Source organism: Sinohyriopsis cumingii, unplaced genomic scaffold, assembly GCF_028554795.1.
Source record: "Sinohyriopsis cumingii isolate HCF-2022 unplaced genomic scaffold, ASM2855479v2 utg001328l, whole genome shotgun sequence".
In the NCBI taxonomy this organism is placed as follows: Eukaryota; Metazoa; Mollusca; class Bivalvia; order Unionida; family Unionidae; genus Sinohyriopsis; species Sinohyriopsis cumingii.
In genome coordinates, this window is record NW_028315984.1 from 101,396 (window position 1) to 122,334 (window position 20,939).

Sequence of the window (20,939 nt, forward strand, 5' to 3'; positions counted from 1 at the left end):
TCTACTATAAACTACCGCGGTTCACTTCGTTCCCTTCACCTGTTCTCGTCACAAGATGTGGACTAACGTTGAATCGTCTACCCTCGTATCGTCGATAATGTTCAGCACGGACTTACCCATATATGTCTTATCATCGTGAACAATCATCCTTATCATCCGCATCACCGATACTATCGTTTGGAAAAGAAGGATCAATGTGGAGAGACAAAGCTGTCGAAAGAGAGTCCTGATCTACGAAATCTGAGGAAGAGAAGATAAATGCGATGCCCTCTATGTTAACTTAATGGTGTTAACAGAAAAATGACATTATCAGAGCCACTCCATTGCCTCGAAAAGATTTCCTCTCTTGCCTAATAAATCTTTTAAAAGATTTTATAGTTTATGTTTGCCTTTAAAACATATAATCCCTTGCACACAAAAATTTTGTCGATTTTATATTTTAGGTGTGATATATTGATATTCATGATGTTCATCAATCTGTGTATGTGTGTTACATTTATAGGTTGCTGCATTTGCAGTAACCTTTTTATCATATGCTCATTTTTTTTATTCTACCTAATTCTTAATTATATAAATGAAATACACTACAATAAATAAAGCAGCTGAATGTATGCCGTATTCCAAACAAAATGCACAATCGCAGATTCATCATTACACAACAACACTATTATTAATGCGCACGTAACTCCGCCCATATAAATTTGAACTTGTCGCGCGTTAGGCATAACTTTTTAAAATTGCATTTTAGTCTACTCACAATTGAAATTAAGATTCATATTGTGAATGAATGCGCATTGCAACAACTTTTCCATTTGATCTGGAATGAATAGATCTGTGTATGTTTGTCGACTGTACGAAATTTCGTGATTATGAACTGGATTCATCAGTGCAAATTCTACATGAAATGCATTGGATTCAAGTAGCCAGCGAGAAGCGTGTTGACATTTGCATGTGTGTTCCTGTTCTACTACTGAATGTTTGAAATTATAATGTGGGGAAAAATATTTAGTCTTTCAATTACAAGGATCAAAGAGACGCTATGGAATTTAATGTTCAATTTATTTTGAGTGCAGTAAGGATGATGTAATTGCACTTGGAATATTTTCTAAATTGCAGTACAATTTCGAAAGGTCTAATCAATCTTCAGAACCCATGAAATGGCTCATGTAATTCGGATTTGCAGAAATAAGAATAGAAATTCAGGATGTAAAATTGTAAATACATTTGTATGCCATTCTTATTACCAGCTAAAGACAAATACAGTAAAGATTTTATTATATGCTCATTTTTTTTATTCTACCTGAGGCTGATTCATTACTACCCAACAACAACATTATTATTATTTGCCAGCTAAAGACAGTTAATGCCTTGTCTCTTGCATGTTATTTGTAGGTACCCAGCAATTTTATGAAATCTGGCATATCTCGCTTAAATCCTAAACACTGTATCAAAAAAGTTCACGCAGAATGTAGCAAAGTAGCTGGTATGTGGCAGTCCACTAAACATCTGCTTTAGTTCATTCAGAAACAAAGGTAATCAACCAGAACGTAGACCGCCTACTATGTGAGTATACATAATTTCTTTTCAAAAAGTTCTGGCCATCTGCGTCCATTGTTTGTTTACAATAGAAAGTAGATCCTTTGTGAGTGCAATTTGAATTGTGCGCTCGAGTTCAGTATTGTAAAATAATGAACGATTCTGACAATACAAAGTTAACGGAGAAAAATATGAGCATAAAATAAATCTCTATATATCTACCGTATTTGTCTCTACCTAGAGTAGCGTGTATTCAGGTCAAACCCTTGCCACGCTTTTGCCAATGACCAGTACCCCGACGTCACCCTACCTGTTCCATTCCTATTTACCCTGTACAAATACCCCAACTTTCCTTTGTACCCATTGCCCGTAAACGTTCACATGGTGATCTAAAAAGTCTTGTCCGTAAACGTTCCCAAGGCTCTCTGTGTGTGTGTCTGTAATGAATTTTCCCATTGTCCGTAAAGTATCCCCCTTCACTATCTTACAGCCTAAATAAAACAAACTCCCTACTCAAACGTTGACTGATACAAACAGAAGGACAGTTTATGTTCGTCAATAAATAACTCACACCTGGCACTTATCTCTGGTTGGAATTTAGGAAATGTCCTTGCTCCCTAGAGCGTGTCGGTATTCCGGATTCCATCGCATTCAAGCCAGACATCGACGCTAGTATTCATGTTTTGGATATAGCACTAAAACATAAATTGGCCTAACTATGGGCAGCCGTCGCCGCCACAATTAAATTAATCAAATGATCTAGTATGAAATCAAATGATTTAATCTAACAAATGAAATGATCAATCCAGATTCCAAATGATGTGGTGTCACATCAAATGATTTAACGAACAAAACCGGATGATGCATTTAGATTTCAAATGACGTGGTATTAAATGAAATGATGTAGAGTGAAATGAAATGATTTAACCCATCAAACGGAATGATGAATTCAGATTCCAAATGATGTTGTGTGATATGAAATGATGTAGCATGAAATGAAATGATTGAACCCCAAAAATGAAATAATGAATTCAGATTTCAAATGATGTGGCGTTAAATGAAATGATCTAGTATTAAATAAAATGATTTAAAGAACAAAACGGAAGGATTATATCTGCTTCCAAATGACGTGCTCTTAAATAAAATGATGTAGTCTGAAATGAAATGATTTAACTCAACAAATGAAATCATGATTTTAAATTTCAAATGATCTGGTATTAAATAAAATGATTTAAAGAACAAAACGGATTGATGAAATCTGCTTCCAAATGACGTAGTATTAAATGAAATTATGTAGTCTAGAATTAAATGATTTGACCCAAAAAATGAAATGATGTATTCAGATTCCAAATGATCTGGCATTAGTTGAAATGGTCTGAAGAACAGAATGGAATGATCAGCTCATATTCCAAATGATGTGGTATTAAATGAAATGTATGGAATGTAAACGGTCTGATCAAAGTGTAAATCAGCTAGCGTAAATCCAAACAAACACCGGGGGGGGGGGGGGCGCTGTTATCTATGACGTATGATGTCAGCGCGCCGAAACATAATCGACGGGCGTATTTACAGCATTCGGCTGAGATTTTTGCAGACGACAGTTGGACAGCAAATCAAAGGTGTTTCTTTTCGTATGTTATAAACAAGAACCATGTTTTCCAATCAGCATAAAGTGATTTTATCCACATTAATGAATGTGCGTGTATTTTTTTTTTTTTTCAAGTTCTGCCTTGTACTGCGCGAGTTTCTTAGGTTTCAACAAAGCGAGATCTATCAACTAAAGAGATTAAATCTTGATTGTATTTGATCAATATTAATTACCATGTTTTATTGACCTTACACACTAAGCCAAAAATGTGTTTCCCGTCACTTTTGGTATATTTTACATTACCGGCCCTACGTGCATACGCATTATTCGTTCAAGGTCTATATGTTATCAATTCTTCTTTTTTCCGCCATTTAATCCAGTTTGCAGTGACATATTAGTGGGTTTTTTTTCTTTCTTCTTTTATATTTCCTCTTTGATATCGAATATAATTTTTCTTAGAATCCCTTATTCACGACTCTTAGCGTACTTCAAACACCCCACTCTCCTTTCCAAACGTATTGAAAATTTGGGGGTGGGGGAACTTAGTCATATATTTTGAAAGAATAATAGGTGAACAATAAACAGTTACCTCCTTTGGAGTGTTTTATGGCGAAGAAGAAGCACAGATCATGTTTGAATAAACCCAAAATTTAGCAAATGACGTATGAAAATAACAAGGAAAGGCCATGGATTTTATTTAACAAAACAACAGCATCAGCGATTTGTAAGTGATACCACGTAGCCCTTAGGGTAAAGACGTGTTCTCTCTCTCTCTCTCTCTCTCTGCAATAGAACGGTCGAAGCTTGTACTTTCTGCTTTCTGCTGACTGCTGGACCCATGCTAGATTTTGCCTGATATCCATCGATTTAAGTAGTGGCTATTTTGGTATTTATTTGTACCTAGCTCACTTGCCTGTTTCAACATAAAAAAAATTCTCAAAAAGTAAACAAACAAAAAAATAATAATGGGATGAGCAAACTTTTTTTAAAAAAAGTTTGAATTTAAAAATACAAAAAAGGTGTTTTAAAAATTGTGACCTCTTGCTAGACAGCTTGACACATAGAAAGATAAATGTGGGTATCAATACAAAAAGGCGATATATTTTCAAGATAAAAATTAAAAAAGTAAAATTGGGACGAGCGAATTTGAAAGAAATTTTGAACATAAAAATGCCATCAAAAGGTATTTACAAAAGAATTGGGATGCCGCCGCGAGTTTCGAACTCTCGTCTTGTTTTACAGAAGCGAAGCATATTTTAACACTTTTCTACTTTGATGTCATTGGCAGTGCCAACAAGAACAAAATATCAATAATAATAATAATAATAATAATAATAATATGTCATGTCAAAAGTAACAAATTGTCATTGCCACAAGAGCAATGTTTGTTTTAAAGCATAAATACATTCTAACTCTGCATGCAAGCAGTGGCCTACTAAAGGTAAATGGCGTCGGGACGACGATGATAGCCCAAGGGTTTTTTTGCGCCACAACACCTCTGGCGCCCATCCATGGTTTTGGTGCCCCAATGCCACTAGCGCCCGGAGCAAACACTCCGCCCGTACCCCCACCCTCCTTTACAACACTAGTGCATGCAAGTTTATATTTTATACTTCCTTCTCCTGAAATCATATACCTAAAATCAAGGTTTCTTAATCGTATGCTTCCAAATATAAGTCAAGCCCAATAGCTCAGTGGAGCACCACTCCCCCAAAGGTTTGATCTCCTTGTCATGCCACTTAATATCAGATAAAATGAATGAGCGATATTAGTTTATTACTAAAATAGTCCATTTTAGTCAGAAGATATTCAGACTTAGAATTAAAGTAGGACATTATCATCCTTGTGTATTCCGAGACGAGAAAACATAAGGTAGCTAGGGTAAATCACCCTTAGCTGATGATGTGATAATCTGTGGAAGTGAGAAAAAAATAATTTATACGTTTGTGTAATTGTGTCACATACACACAAATATAAAAACCAATCCCACAAAAGCACTGTACCTCATCATGAAATATTTAAGTCCAATTTTCATTGGTTCCTAAAAGTGTTTTAGCAGAAGATTTTTTTTTTTAGGTGATCACAAATATATACAATCGGGTTAAAAATAATATATACAATCGGGTTAAAAATAATATATACAATCGGGTTAAAAATAAAGTTCAAGCAAAAAGTAAGCAACCTCCAGCTCATCATCATTACCATTAGCAGCACTATCATCATTGTTGTCATCATCATACCATTATATCAGTTTAGATAATTCATTTTCTTCTTGTTCTTGCTTTTCTTCTTCTTCTTATAATATTAATAGGAAGATGAATAAATAAATTTATTTATTTATTTATTGTCACTTATACCTTTTCAGTACTGACTAATTTTAAGATCAACCAATAACAGCGTTGTCTCCAAAACTGTATAATCCTGTCAGTTTTACAGGCTTCCACATATCAAGAAACTCAGTGTATATGTTGCTTTATTTCTTGTATATTGGTCACTATAAAGGAGTATGTACTTAAGGCATGACATTGTTTTTTGGCTATATTTTAAATGTGTTACCAGTAAACGGTAATAATACATGGCTATATGAATATTAGAAGTAACACTGAAGAAACTATGGCCATTAAAATATTAAAATATTAAATTAAAATAAATCATTTAAAATAAAAATACAAATTAAATTATATTAAAGTTTTTGAAATGATATTAACATGCAAGTTTATAAACGTTTAATATTAAAATTTACACGAACCTTGTGCATGCAACATTCGTGCAACAAGTTTTATCAATTTGCATAATAATTAAATAGTTATTCTTTTGATGTTTCTATTTCTGTCCACATTTTATCTTTTTCATAAGCCTCACTTTTAGTCTTTTATCTTCCAATATATATATATATATATATATATATATATATATATATATATATATATATATATATATATAACCTAGTACCAAAATAATAACTTTGTATTTTATAAGAATATCTAGTTTGAATGAAAATTATTAATGTCAGGTAGTTTGATAATTCCATTCCAGTTTCCATCTGCATATTATTTCTGGTGCGTCTACATTTTTAATAAAAACGAAGATGGAACCTTCATGGTAATATTTGGTTTTGTAAAGTTCCTTGAAAAATTGTGAAAACAAAATATTGTACAAGAATCATAGAGACATGATACTGAAAACAAAATATTGTACAAGAATCATAGAGACATGTTACTGGGATAATTCAGAAAGAAGAAAAGAAATTGATTCAATTTCTGTCTTTCTTTCGATATATGTTTCAACACTACAAGGACTTCCATATTGGTAAAGTGGTATGTTATGAGCCCTTAGAAAGACAAACTATCCACATCTTCAAAAATATCAAGCAAATCAACATGGAACGTGTATCAACAATTAGCATCTCTTGCTACTTTAAGTTTGGGTCTATATGAAGTGTTATAACTATATGGTGTTAAACTAAGTAACAGAAACAAGCGAAACCTTAAAGTTTAAGAAAAGCTAACTTTGTGCACAATCAACAGATTTATTATGTCAAGTAATTTTTTCTTCTTTTTCTTCTTCTTATTATTATTATTATTGGTGAACATGATATTTGTGCTGCTGGTGTCTTTAATTTATTCTCTTGATATTTGTTTCATTGTGGTGCTGTACACACCCTCAATCACTTCTCCGCATTTTCTGACATGACTGGGGGCGACATCCAGTTATTGGTCTAAGTGGTGCTAAATACTGATGGTCATTGTAATGTTTTGTTATTGAAGAATAACTCCAGTAGGGATCTATAACTTTTCTCATAGATTTTATTCCATAAAATATGTATATATGTCAGCAGTATCACATGTGCAGGCGCACTGAGAAAATATATTATGAAAAGAAGAGCGATAGATGCATTCCAATCAATATGTAAGGTATGTACAGCAAGTATGACTTAGAACGAGATGAGAATAATGATAGCGTATGACATGAAAAAAATGTTACGTATAAATATGAGTGACAACATCATACGTGGAAATGTTACTAAAAGAAATTTGTTCAAAGTATAAAGACTTAGTTTCTAATGATTCGACGCGAAACTATATAAACGATATGTTCAGTAAAAGGAAAAATAATGTCAATACAGTTTCTGGTTTATCGATACATGGCTCTATGCAAATTTATAACTTTCTTCTTTCTAAGCCCTAAATGGAATTGCAAAAAAAATAGTTTGGGTCCAGTCATTTGGAACTGTCTACCTAAAGAAGAACCATCAGAGCATTCCTTTCGTCACAGGCGTTTAAAATGGATACAATCTAAATAATGTCTATAACCGGCTATGGTCAGCTCCCCCCCCCCCGTGTGTGTGTGTGTGTGTGTGTGTGTGTGTGTGTGTGTGAATGAAAAAAGCTTTCATATAAATAGTGGCGGGCAACAAATTGTTGGTTTAGTGCCTATGCTACGTTAGGTCGTTAAACATGGTAATTACTATTGATCAAATAAGATGAAGATTTAATCTCTTTAGCTGATAGTTCTAGCTGAGATGAAGCATTGAAAATTCGTGCAATACAAGGCAGGTTCTAAAATAAAATACACAGACATTCATTAATGTGGATAGTCAATTTATCCTCATTGGAAAAACATAGTTCTTGTTTATATCAAATGAGAAGAAACACTAACCTTAGCTGTTAAATGTCGTCTGCTAAAATCTCAGACGAATTCTGTAAATATGCCCGTCGATTATAAGTGTTGCTAACAGTCCCCCCCCCCCCACCCTCCGGTGTTTGTTTGGATTTACGCTAGCTGATTTACACTTTGATCAGACCGTTTACATTCCATACATTTCATTTAATACCACATCGTTTGGAATATGAGCTGATCATTCCATTCTGTTCTTCAGACCATTTCAACTAATGCCAGATCATTTGGAATCTGAATACATCATTTCATTTTTTGGGTTAAATCATTTAATTCTAGACTACATAATTTCATTTAATACTACGTCATTTGGAAGCAGATTTCATCAATCCGTTTTGTTCTTTAAATCATTTAATTTAATACCATATCATTTTGAATCTGAATTCATAATTTTACTTGTTGAGTTAAATCATTTCATTTCATACAACGTAATTTTATTTAATAATAAGTCATTTGGAAGCAGATTTCATCAATCCGTTTTGTTCTTTAAATCATTTTATTTAATACCAGATCATTTGGAATTTAAAATCATGATTTCATTTGTGAAGTTAAATCATTTCATTTTAGACTACATCATTTTATTTAATAGCACTATTTAATAGCACGTCATTTGGAAGCAGATATAATCATTCCGTTTTGGTCTTTAAATCATTTTATTTAATGCCAGATCATTTCATTTAACGCCACATCATTTGAAATCTGAATTCATCATTTCATTTTTGGAGTTCAATCATTTCATTTCATGCTACATCATTTCATATCACACAACATCATTTGGAATCTGAATTCATCATTCCGTTTGATGGGTTAAATCATTTCATTTCACTCTACATCATTTCATTTAATACCACGTCATTTGAAATCTAAATGCATCATTCGGTTTTGTTCGTTAAATCATTTCATGTGACACCGCATCATTTGGAATCTGGATCGATCATTTCATTTTCTAGGTTAAATCATTTGATTTCATACTAGATTATTTGATTAATGTAATTTTGGCGGCGACGGCTGCCCATACCCAACATGCTAACCTGTGATACGTCTTACATTGTATGACTACAATCTAGACCCACGGAACTTAAAAACACGTCAAATTACTTATCAAAATGAGAATTTATTAGAAAAAAATCTCAGAGTAAATCAACTACAGTAATATGACTTTATACTGTAGCAAGGCGTCAGTATTGGCTGCCAATGTTAAGTTTTCCTGACAATTTGTCCTCTCTTACCCTGTCAGTCGACGCGGGTACAAGTTATAAAACGCAGTTATTAAGCAATAAGACAGCAAAGAAAAAAAAAAAAAAAGAAAAGAAAAATCTTAGGGTAGACGTCTTACATTTGAGGACACAACGTTTCCTTCCATTGGTCCTCATCGGCGACATCCCACTTCCGGTCATGCATTAGACCTAGGAAGATCTTAATTTTACACGTTGGGACCTTACTTGTTGGCCTTTAACGGAGATTCGTGTAAGCATATTAATACATCGTCTCGGCAAAGCAGTGTTTTGGTGATCTGTAGGCCGAATGAAGATAAACTGTAGAAATCTAAAGATTGCCAAAAAAAAAACCCATTTAGGTATATATCGCTTTAGAAGATTCACGTGAGAATCCTTACTGGCGAGAAACCATTGAAATGTGAAGCTTGTAAAAAGTTGTTTAAACAAAATAATGATTTCAAGGCCCAGTATGAAGCGTGTGAGAAAATGTTTTAAGTCCCGTAGTAAGTTGAAGGATCACACGATGACACATACAGAAGATAAACCATTCAGATGTGACGTTTGTTTAAAATATTACAGTCCAACAGTACTTTGAATCGGCAAATGTTGATACAAAATCATACATACAGAAGATGGACCGTTCAATGTGGATTTTGTGAATAGATGTTTTTTTTTTTTTTTTTTTGCTTAGCTATGAGTTAAATATATACACGAGAATCCATAGGTAGAGAAACCATGCAAATGTGAAGCTGGTAAAAAGGCTGTTTAAACAAAGTAGTGATTTCAAGGTGCACATGATGATACATACTGGACCTAAATCGTTTAAATGTGAACATTGTAGTAAAATATTATGGTCTAGTAATCAGTTGAAGAGACACATGATGGTACATACCGGAGATAAACCATTCAAATGTGAGTTTTGTACAGCAGCGTTCGCGATAAGCAGTTATTTGAAGGAACACTTAATGATACATACTGGAGAGAAACCATTTGAATGTAAGGCGTGTGGCAAAATATTTAGACAGAGCTTTTCATTAAAAAGGCACATGAAGATGCATACTGAGGATAGACCATTCAAATGTGATTTTTGCGATGCAGTGTTCGTGGATAGTAATACATTGAAGAAACATTTAATGGTGCATACAGGAGAGAGGCCATTCCAATGTGAAACGTGTGGTAAAATGTTTAGGACCAATAGTAATTTGAGAGGTCACATGATGACACATACAGGAGATAAACCATTCAAATGCGAAGTATGTTGTAAAATGTTCATGTCCAATGGTAATTTGAATCGGCACATGTTGATACATGTACATACTGATGATAAACCATTCAAATGTGGAGTGTGTGATAAGACGTGTTTGCAGAGTTTTGAGTTAAAGGTACACATGAGGATACATACAGGAGAGAAACCATTCAAATGTGTGATTTGTAATAAAATGTTCAGGCATAGTGGTTCTTTGAAGGTGCACATGGCCATACATACTGGAAATAAACAATACAAATGTCAAGTTTGTTATCAAAAGTTTACCAGCAGTAGTCATTTGAAGCAGCACATGTTGATGAACAATGGACATAATACATTGAAATGTGAAATTTGTGATAAAATATTAATGGACAGACGATGTCTCAATAGCCACATGAAGGTGCATACCAGAAATAAATCATTCAGATGTGAAATTTGTGATCTTAAGTTTATGCACAGGCGTGATCTCAGGGTGCATATGAGAATACATACAGGAGATAAACTATTCAAATGTGAAGTTTGTTATAAAATGTTTTTTTCCAATAGTTATTTGAAGCGGCACGTGCAGATACATATTGAAGATAGAGCATTCAAATGTGAAGTTTGTGATAAAATGTTTCTGCAAAGTAGTGATTTAAAGGTACACATGAGGATACATACAGGAGATAAACCTTTTGGATGTAAAGTTTGTAATAAAACTTTTAGGCATAGTGGTACTTTGAAGGTGCACATGGCCATACATACCAGAAATGTACCATTCAACAGGGCCCCTTCAGAAACATAATTTAAATCAAACAAAACATATAGGAAACCACAATAAAATGTTGGAAGGGTATTATTTTGTAGAAAAAGAAAACAAATTATGTTGCATGTAGCATTTATATCAGATGGAAACGAAACGAGGAGAAAATCTTATTGGATTCATCACCAGTACTGGTTATCAAGTCAAAACGACTAATCCATTGCAAGTGAAAACGGACTGACTCATTGTTAAGTAAATAATTGACCATCAGTACTATACATATCACTGGAGATTAAAAAAACAACATACATGTATACACAACATTATGAATATTTTTACATGTATTTATTCTGGTCTTCATTTGCAGTTGGTTGTTGTTCTACATTGTTAGCACAAACTACGGTTAAATATATTTCCCTTGTATGTGTCTCCAATACATGACAATACACCACAATCATCAGGAATTTATTTTGCCCTTTTTGATGATTGCCAGCTGTGTTTAGTGTAGCATTAACATTGTTTCTCATACCATGTTGGGCAACTGTCGGTGTTAGTGAGAAATGGACAAAATGTCTTTATTGCTTACAAATCTGTCTTTGTGCTTTGATTGTTTCATGTAAAATTCAATATTTTCACAATTATTATTTTCAGTTTCATTATCATCTTCATCATTTTATTTCTCTATAAGAACATTATCTCAAGGAAGATCATCCTCTGTTGTAGCTATGTAATTATTCTCTTCTATATCACCATATTCTTTGACATAAGCATCTCTGGCATCATCATCATAACAATAAGTACAGTTTACTGTCTTCATCAGTCATTCCCGTGCATGATAGTTCACAAACTATCAATTATAGTTGTTTGCATGACTGTGCATCTTCGTCATCATAATTGTCATCATCATCATCTGAATGTTTTGTAGAGGTTCATCCTGGCGCCATCGTTTTTACCATTAACATTCGGGTGTATGCTTCTTATTGGGCACATCATGACAATGCTAAGGGCTAGTAGATGCGAAGCATTTTAAAAATCTTCACTGATACCAGCATCAAAACTGGCTTTATTGATGTCACTGGATACTAAGTATAATTCTTTGCTAATTGGGTGATTCATATATGTACTCATGGTTTTTACTAACTGTATAGATGTTAGATATCACAGTTGAGTTGCAAGGGCTTCATTGCTGATCAGTAATGCAGATATAGTATCATACAGGCAACTACCATCACTTGTGGTTGTTATACGATTACCAGATACATTGTACATGTACACACAAACATATATGCATCAATATAATCAACACTGGGGAAGTCTGTATTTTGCTTCACAGGAATAGATAGCAAGGGCTTGAACAACTGTTTTCTATAAAGAGCAGTGGTAAATTTTGCTAGATCTTTTGATCTTTCAGCCTATGAACGGAATAATATTGTATAAGCAAAATTACAATTATAATGAATTGATATGGTCCTGTCATTCATCATACGCAGATAATATAAGGCTTCAAATTTCCACTCAATGACTTGAAATTTAACTAAAATTTGGAATTTTCTTGTAATTTTTCCACTACAGTTGCCAATATGCACTCCCTCCCTAAGAAAATTACAAAACAGGCACATCCGATATGCGATCATCACATGTCTGATGTGTTCAGTAACTACACAAATACACTTCTGATGAATTATTGTAATTTAGTAAAGGAGCCTACACATTCAAGCAGTGCATAGTTAGTTCTGCAATTTAGTAAAGGAGTTCACACAAGCAGTTCTGATAGTAGTTTGTGAGCCACTGATTTCTGTGTGTGTTTGAGTATGTAATTCATCAATTCATGCAGCCATAAATCTGATTTTAATAAAAGCTAATAATAATTGTATATGAAGATCATTGTTATAAACTTATATTCAGAGACCTCTAACCCTGCCTACATGATTGCTTGTCAATTTAGTAATGGTCACCGCCATTACAGTTTGAAAATGTTGGAGATTTTCTAAACAATATTTAGAAGATAATAAATCTTCATATTGTCATTGTGTCTTGGTTTGTAATATTTATGTGTGCTAATAGCTGTTGTAAAAGATGTATACAATATATTAGGGGTGAAACGATTCATCGATACGTCGATGCATCGATACTTTTGCCATATCGATACACATATCGATACACAAGGTTAAGAATCGATACAAAACAATATCTACCTTATAATAGCTACATAAATCTTCAGCAGTTATGATAATTAAATTAGGAGCTCATTAGACCAAACTGTCGCGGTAGTTGTTTTGTATACACAGGAAGTATAGCGTGTGAGATTCAGTTAGTCATCTCCGTTCCCGCACCCGGACCAGTTCTATAGATAAGAGTTTCCCTGTACTAGGAAATTACATTATTTTTTGTTTTTTTAAATAATACCATAATTTAAAAATATAATCAAAGACATAAATTAATAATAGTTTCTGAAGGAAAAAATTTTTTCTAAAAATTATTATAATAATGTAAGTGTCAATTCTTTTCTCTTTGCGTGGGACTAAACTATCGGTATGGGTGTGGAACCGGTGATAGAACTTACGATTATTCTTAATCACTAAGACATTTGGGATGCTTTCATGCAATGAACTACAAACAGCGGGGTGACCAAGGTGATTCCAACATCCGGTCAAATGGAGCAGACGCAAAAGGCCGAAAAAATTGAACTCGAGTTACCTGCGATTAGAAGATCATCGGCCTGGAACTATTTTGGATATCCTGTGGAGTATGAGAATGGAGTAAGAAAAGTAGACAAGTCCAGGTGTGTTTGCAAACTGTGTTTTACAGCTCTTAGGAATACTGGAAACACCACAAATATGTCTACACATTTAAAACGGCACCACCCAACCATTGCCATTGGAATTCCTTTTAAAGATGACAAGATTTCAGCTCCCAAGGTCAGTGTTTCTCCTACTCCTAAGCCATCACATCCAACAACCACTGGTCAGCTCAGATTGACTGAAATTTTTCAGTCTCCATTAATTCCATCATCGCAAAGATCACAGACAATCACTAAGCATATAGCGATGTTTATTGCACGTGATATGCGCCCTTTCAAAGTGGTTGATTCGCTAGGTTTCATAAATCTGATTCGTACCCTGGAACCTCGCTACATCATCCCATCAAGAACACACTTCGCAGAGAAAGTTATCCCAGACCTATACCTTCATACCAGACAAGAAGTGCAAAGCACCATATCAAAGGCAGAATCAGTGGCCATTACTACAGATGGTTGGACTTCAAGGGCTACAGAGAGTTACATAACAATCACAGCTCACTTGATTGATAAGGAATGGTGCATGAAAAGCTTTGTTCTTCAGACGAGACCTTTACACGAGTCTCACACTGGTAAAAATATAGGAGCAGTACTAGTTGATGCCAGTAAGGAATGGCAACTGGAAAGGCCCCACAAGTTACTCCCCATAGTAACAGATAATGCTACTAACATGGATGTTGCTATTCAAGAGGCAAAGTTCACACCACATATCAAGTGCTTTGTACATACTATAAATCTAGCAACCCAGAGAGGGTTGCAAGTTCATCAGATGTCACGCCTTCTTGGGAGGATCCGGCACATTGTCTCATTTTTCCATCGCAATACAACTGCTACTACCCTGCTGAAATCCAAACAAGAGCTGTTGCAGCTTCCTAAACACAAACTTATCCAAGATGTCCAGACACGTTGGAATAGTTCTTATGATTGATCGATTTTTAGAGCAGCAGCCTGCCATTGTAGCTACTCTATTAAGTAAGGAAATCAGACAGAGGGAGACGGACTTAAACACTTTATCAGAGGATGATGTATCAAATGCAGAGGATATTCTCAAACTGCTCAAACCAATGAAAACCATTACAACGATATTGTGCGATGAAGCAGCACCTACCATATCAATGATTTTTCCTCTTAAACATCGTATTATTAGTGCAATGGAAGTGCAAGAAAGTGACTCTGCACTTGTGAAGGCAGTCAAGGTGGCAATCTCCCAAGACCTAGACAAAAGATACAATGACAAGGACACGCAGCAGTTTCTGTTGCAGAGTTGTGCCCTAGATCCAAGATTTAGGGCTCTAACTGATGTAGACGATGCTACAAGGATCCAAATATATGCTTCCATTGTCATGCAAACAGTGAAGGTCAATGAGGTAAGTCAAAAATTTACATATGAGTATCGTTGTGTTATCTACGTGCAGCAGTTGAAGTATAACATAATATTATTGTCCCCTTTCAAGATTTTAAGGATATATGAAATTTCTTTTGGTAGTTAAAATTGGACACTTGTCCCCAAAGGTTACCCTAGATGCACCACTGATCTTGGTATGCCCCAGAGTCACCTTCAGAGTTCTTATGTCATCCGATTCTCTCCATCTCCCTCTGAAACACTGACACACACACACACACACACACACACAGAGCAAACACACAAACTATTACATAACTTCATTGTTTGAAGTTCATAACTTCATATACACAAATATTTCTTAATATTCAATATTGATCTTATATTGATAAAATCATGTTGTTTTATTTATATTAAATGCCAGTGAATTAATGCTAAAATGTTAATTAACATAAAATTGCGAGATTCGTATTAACTTAAGGAGTACATATTATATAATTTTGATTTTTATTACAGTGTGAAACAGTAGTGAAGACAGAGAAGACTGATGAACTCACTCATGTACTACCATCTAGTCTTCCCCCACTACCACAGCTTCCTGCAGTACAAGTTACAGAATGAGATAACAGACCAGCAGCAACAGCGAAGGTTGAAGTTGATGAGCCTCCAGTGAAAAAGGGTGCACTTGAAGATCTTTTTGGAGATGTGTATGTTAGGTGGAGCCATCAAAGTCCCTCTTTCAGAGGGCTGACACAGAGATAACACGTTATAGGAATGAGACATCTAGTATACATATTGGTGACAACCCACTGATGTGGTGGAAATTCAACGAAACATCATTCCCTTTGCTGGCCAAACTAGCCAAGATGTTGTTGACTATTCCAGCAACATCAGTGCCATCTGAAAGAGTCTTTTCTACTGCTGGAGATGTTGTATCAGCACAAAGAGCCTCTCTGACTGGGGAGAATGTGGATATTTTGATTTTTTTGAAGAAGAATATGAAACTTTGAAAGTTGTGACGAGTAGTCTGACAGTCTTGTGCATATGTTATGCAGAATGATCTAATTCAGTTCATTTATGCCTTTTACAGAGTCATCACAATTGCCAGATAGTTTTAGAACAATGAGTTTGTGACTTAAGAAGACTCATTCATTTTCTGGAAAACGCATTTACGTTGATGAGGATATCATTTTCAATCATCATGAACTTTTCTTTAATTCAGCTATTGAATTCAAATACACATGACAATTTATGTGAAATTACATTTAACACTGTTTGCAGTTAGGTGCTTGCGCGTTATAGACTGATATAGCATATATCAGGTTCAACATTATTTGCAGTTAGGTGCTGTGTATTATAGATTCATATAACAGATCTCAGGCTTAACGTTGTTTGCAGTTGGGTGCTTGTGTGATAAAGATGGATGTAGCAGATCTCAGGTTCAATACTGCAGTTAGGTGCTTGCAAGTTGTAAATTGATATAGCAGATCTCAGGTTTGACAATGCAGTTGGGTGCTTGTATGTGTTATAGATAGATATAACAGATCTCAGTTTTTACACTGCAGTTGGGTGTTTGTGTGATATAGATTGATATAACAGATCTCAGGTTTAACACTGCATAATTATTATTTCTGAATCCCAATAATTTTAAATTTATTTTGTATTTTTGTATTACATGTACTTTTTAGTGTGTTATTGTGTTGCAGTATGTTATTGCATGATGAATCAGACACAAAACTTGTATTAGTCCTGTGCATCTGTTAGGCAGAATTATCTAATTCAGTTCATTTATGCCATTTACAGTCATCACAACTGTCAGCTAGTTTTAGAACACTGAGTTTGTGACTTAAGAAGATTTATTCATTTGCTGGAAGATGCATTTAAGTTGATGAGGATATCATCTTCAGTTATTAGGAACTTTCTTTAATTCATCTATAGACTTCAATTACACACATGGCAATTTATGTGAAATTAATTAGTGTTTGCTGCAGTGAAGTTTATCATTTGTGTTTTCTAAGATGATCTTTCTTGAACTGAAGAAAGGAGGAAAGTATACAGCTTAGAAAAGGTTGCATAATTATGATTTCCTAATCCTAAGCATTTTAAGTTTTTGTTGTATTTTTGTGTTACGTGTACTTTTTAATATATTATTTTGTTCCAGTATGTTGTTGCATGATGAATCAGACACAAAACTTGTAACATTTCATTTTTATTGAATGAAGGATAAAGAAACACATCAAAGATTTTGTTATATTTTATTTGGTTACACAGAACAACAATGTTAGTAGTCATGACATTGTATCTTGATTCAATTTTTTCTCTGTTATCATTATACATAACAGTTTAACAAGGTGACTCACTGCTGATACATTGCATATTTGACACTGTTTGAACTTGAAAATACCATTCAACATATACATTCACATGAGTAATCAAATGTACTGTGATAATCCCATTTTCAGTTTGATGCATGTATCAATATGTATCGTATCGTAGGCTGTGTATCGTGTATCGTATCGAGACGTGGCACAGGCGTATCGTTTCACCCCTACAATACATCCAGATAGTGTTAGATTTGAATGAATACCAAACCAATGCCTTTATATATATATATATATATATATATATATATATATATATATATATATATATATATATACATATATATATATATATATACATTGAGGTTCTAAATTTGAACCATTTATGATTGTTACTTATGTTAGTCATTTACTCACTGTCTTGAGACAATGCAGTGTACTGTCATAGTCAAACCTCGATTCATCCAAAGAATGACACAGGAGAAACACATATAATCCAAATCCAACTTTCCCCAATGTTTTAGTTCTTTTTTACTCATAAGATGATAAGAAAATGCTCAAACACTATCTGGATTTTTTTTTTTTTTATCAAACCAACTCAATGTGGATTCCAAAACAAGAGATCAACTTGTTACCAATTAATCCACTTAGAATCCAGCTTCAAATTAGTCTTCAACACCAAACGTAAAAGAGACAGGCATATAATTGTAATATTTCTTGACTTGGAAAAGCATTTGACCTAGTCTGGATAAAAGGATTAATTGCAAGGCTAAATCAATACGGAATAACAGGTCGAGTGTATCAATGGATAGCAAACTTTCTTTCGGGGAGACCAATCAAAACAAGAATAGGAGATGAGTACTAAGAAACTTCTAACTTGGAAAATGGAACCCCACAAGGAAATGTAATAAGCCCTACGCTGTTTAATATCATGATAAATGATTTGGGCAAAACAATCGATCAGAATGAACTATACCTTTTCCAATTTGTAGGCGATAGTGGAATCTGGAGAATGGAAATCCAGAAAACCATATTATCGTAAGCAACATAAAAACCAATCTAAATTAAATTGGGAACTGGGCAGACAAATAGGGATATAAAATCTCGACGAAGAAAACTCAGAATGTTATTTTCTCCATTTGTGAAGAAAACCACAAGATACCCAATCCTACTTCTGCAAAATACACCCATAGAATTTGTTAAAGAAATCGGCTTCTTTGAAATGTTATTAGACAAAATAATGAATTGGAAATCCCATGTTAAAGACTTAATCAGAAGGTGCAACCAATATATAAATCTTCTAAAATCAAAAGCACCACCCCGAGAGCAGACCCTGTAACTCGACTAATTTAATACAAATCATTAATAAGATCAAAGTTAGATTATGGATGCCAATTATACAACTCGGCTAAACCAACCGTGCTAAATAAACTCGATAACATTCAATATTAATCCCTAAGGATTTGCACAGGAACTCTGAAATACAGCTCATTAAAAGAACTACAAGTATTGACAGGTGAGATTCCTCTGCAATTAAGAAGAGAGAAACACCTATTAAGGTATGCGTCACGGATATCAGCACATGAAAACAATCGCCCAGGGAGAGAAGCAATACTAAATTGTATCAAAGTATTCAGCAAAAGCTACTACTAAACCATCCGGGAGGTAAATTTCATACATGAAAAATGCATTGAGTATAAAATGAACATTTTACAGGCTGACCCAAGTAAGTACCTAGATACGACCTATGGAGAAATCAACCACCCAAGATCAGCTTCGAGGCTCTAAAATAGGACAGAAACAAGAAACTCCGATAGGAATATGAACAGGAATCAATACGATCATATAAGTACCAAGGATATAACAAACTTTACACTGATGGATACAAATCAACAGAGACTGACCGAGGAACCGCTGCAACAGTAGTATCAAGTAACAACAGCGAATTTGGAAATATAAAACCTGATGAAAATTCGATCGGGACAACTGAATTTAATATATCTTTAAAGCCCTAAAATGGATTAACAACACACCCTGAAATATAAATCTCGTATTAATAGACTCACTAAGCGTCTCGAACTCACTTAAGACAACTCTAGGAGCAGAGATAATTTTCTCCAGGAATCTCTACAGCTAATCAGAAACATAGAGGACAAAGGAAATAATATTGAATGAATGTCGGTTCCATCTCATTTAAACTTAATTTGAAACGATAGAGCGGATAGAAAAGCTAAGGAATTACTAGAAGTAGTTAATGGGGGGGGGGGGCGATATAGTGACAATGCAGAATCTAGTCAAAAAACTCGTTGGCCTGTATAGGGACAACATTTCGTGGTGAAAGGAGAAGAAAGTAAGAGGCAGAAACATAATTTATCACCTTGTACATTATCTGAGGTTTTGTGACAAGTTCATGGCAGTGATTTTAAAGATGAGATAAGTGAGCCCTATTTCAGACATACAGAGTCTACACCCAGCCGAAGTTCACCACCATTAGCAAAACCTGAAAAGTAATGTCACATTCAAGAAACGGAAAAGCTCTTCTCTAGAAAATTTAGAACTACAGATTAAACGTACGTGGTGAAGTTTAAAGATTTCAAGTCCAATGTACCACTGGTGAAAGCAGAGGGCTTTATCACAGACGATCGCTTGAGATTTTCCATTCATCAAGACAGTCTGAAGTCCCCAGTTTGGATCAAGTTTAGCACCCAGCAGAATTGACACCTTCCAAAGTCATTGACAAGATTCAACACGTGCAACAATCCAACGACAAATTTCATATCACCAATGGAAAAGCCACACTGTTCATGACCCATGCATCTCCCCAACAACATAGAAAAGTGTTATTGGTGGACGACCTTCGTATAATCAAGCGTAGCCTCATCTAAATTAACAAATCTCGAGACCAAACACTGTTTAGCCCGTGCCATCGTCATAGGACGAGCGTGTGCCATAGAATGGAAAAGAGCCTGGAAAACTATTCAACGATCGGACTTAGCCAAACTACAAAGTGAAGCAGAACTTACGTTACAACAAGCGGGGCTATCCAAAGACACACCATGAAATGCAAAAATTTCTATACGTCTTGGCTCCACGCTACACCTTGAAAGTACACCCTTAAGAAGTACGCGGTCCTCCGTTGTTTCGAGGCAAATATTTCCCAGACGGAAAAGACATTCACGTCTATTAACACGATGAACATTTTGATACCATCACCAGTATCACTGCATTCTTGAGTTACATTTATTACTGAGAAATGTGACTATGGCTATAACAATCGACAGCAACACAAACATTGTGGATCAAAATGCTCCGGATGATTGACTTCTAAGCCCTGTCTGGACGAAGGACAAGAACGAGTGCATTGCCCTGCTTGTTAACGAACTTTTGTCAGCCATGCCTATTACCAATAACGTCTGAAGACGCAAGGTTCACAGCAGAAAAGTGCTTGACAACTTCTGAGATTGTGTCCTACT

At 34.7% G+C, this 20,939-nt stretch overlaps 1 protein-coding gene and 1 pseudogene across 2 annotated transcripts; both read left to right on the plus strand.

Annotated features, from left to right (window-relative positions):
- The first annotated feature begins 8,996 nt into the window (after positions 1-8,996).
- LOC149772630 (uncharacterized) lies at positions 8,997-13,033 on the plus strand. The gene has a single exon (XM_089947538.1). The coding sequence runs from the start codon at positions 9,813-9,815 to the stop codon at positions 11,046-11,048; it is 1,236 nt and encodes a 411-aa protein (XP_089803664.1). The 5' UTR covers positions 8,997-9,812; the 3' UTR covers positions 11,049-13,033.
- Positions 13,034-13,121: 88 nt separating this feature from the next.
- Positions 13,122-15,940, plus strand: LOC149772631 (E3 SUMO-protein ligase ZBED1-like; annotated as a pseudogene). Its single transcript, XR_016417646.1, has 2 exons — positions 13,122-15,170; positions 15,662-15,940. The product of XR_016417646.1 is annotated as an E3 SUMO-protein ligase ZBED1-like (transcript).
- Positions 15,941-20,939: the final 4,999 nt, after the last annotated feature.

Coding starts and splice junctions, on each gene's coding strand:
- LOC149772630 (XM_089947538.1), top strand. CDS start 9,813: ATGATGATACATACTGGACCTAAATCGTTTAAATGTGAACATTGTAGT.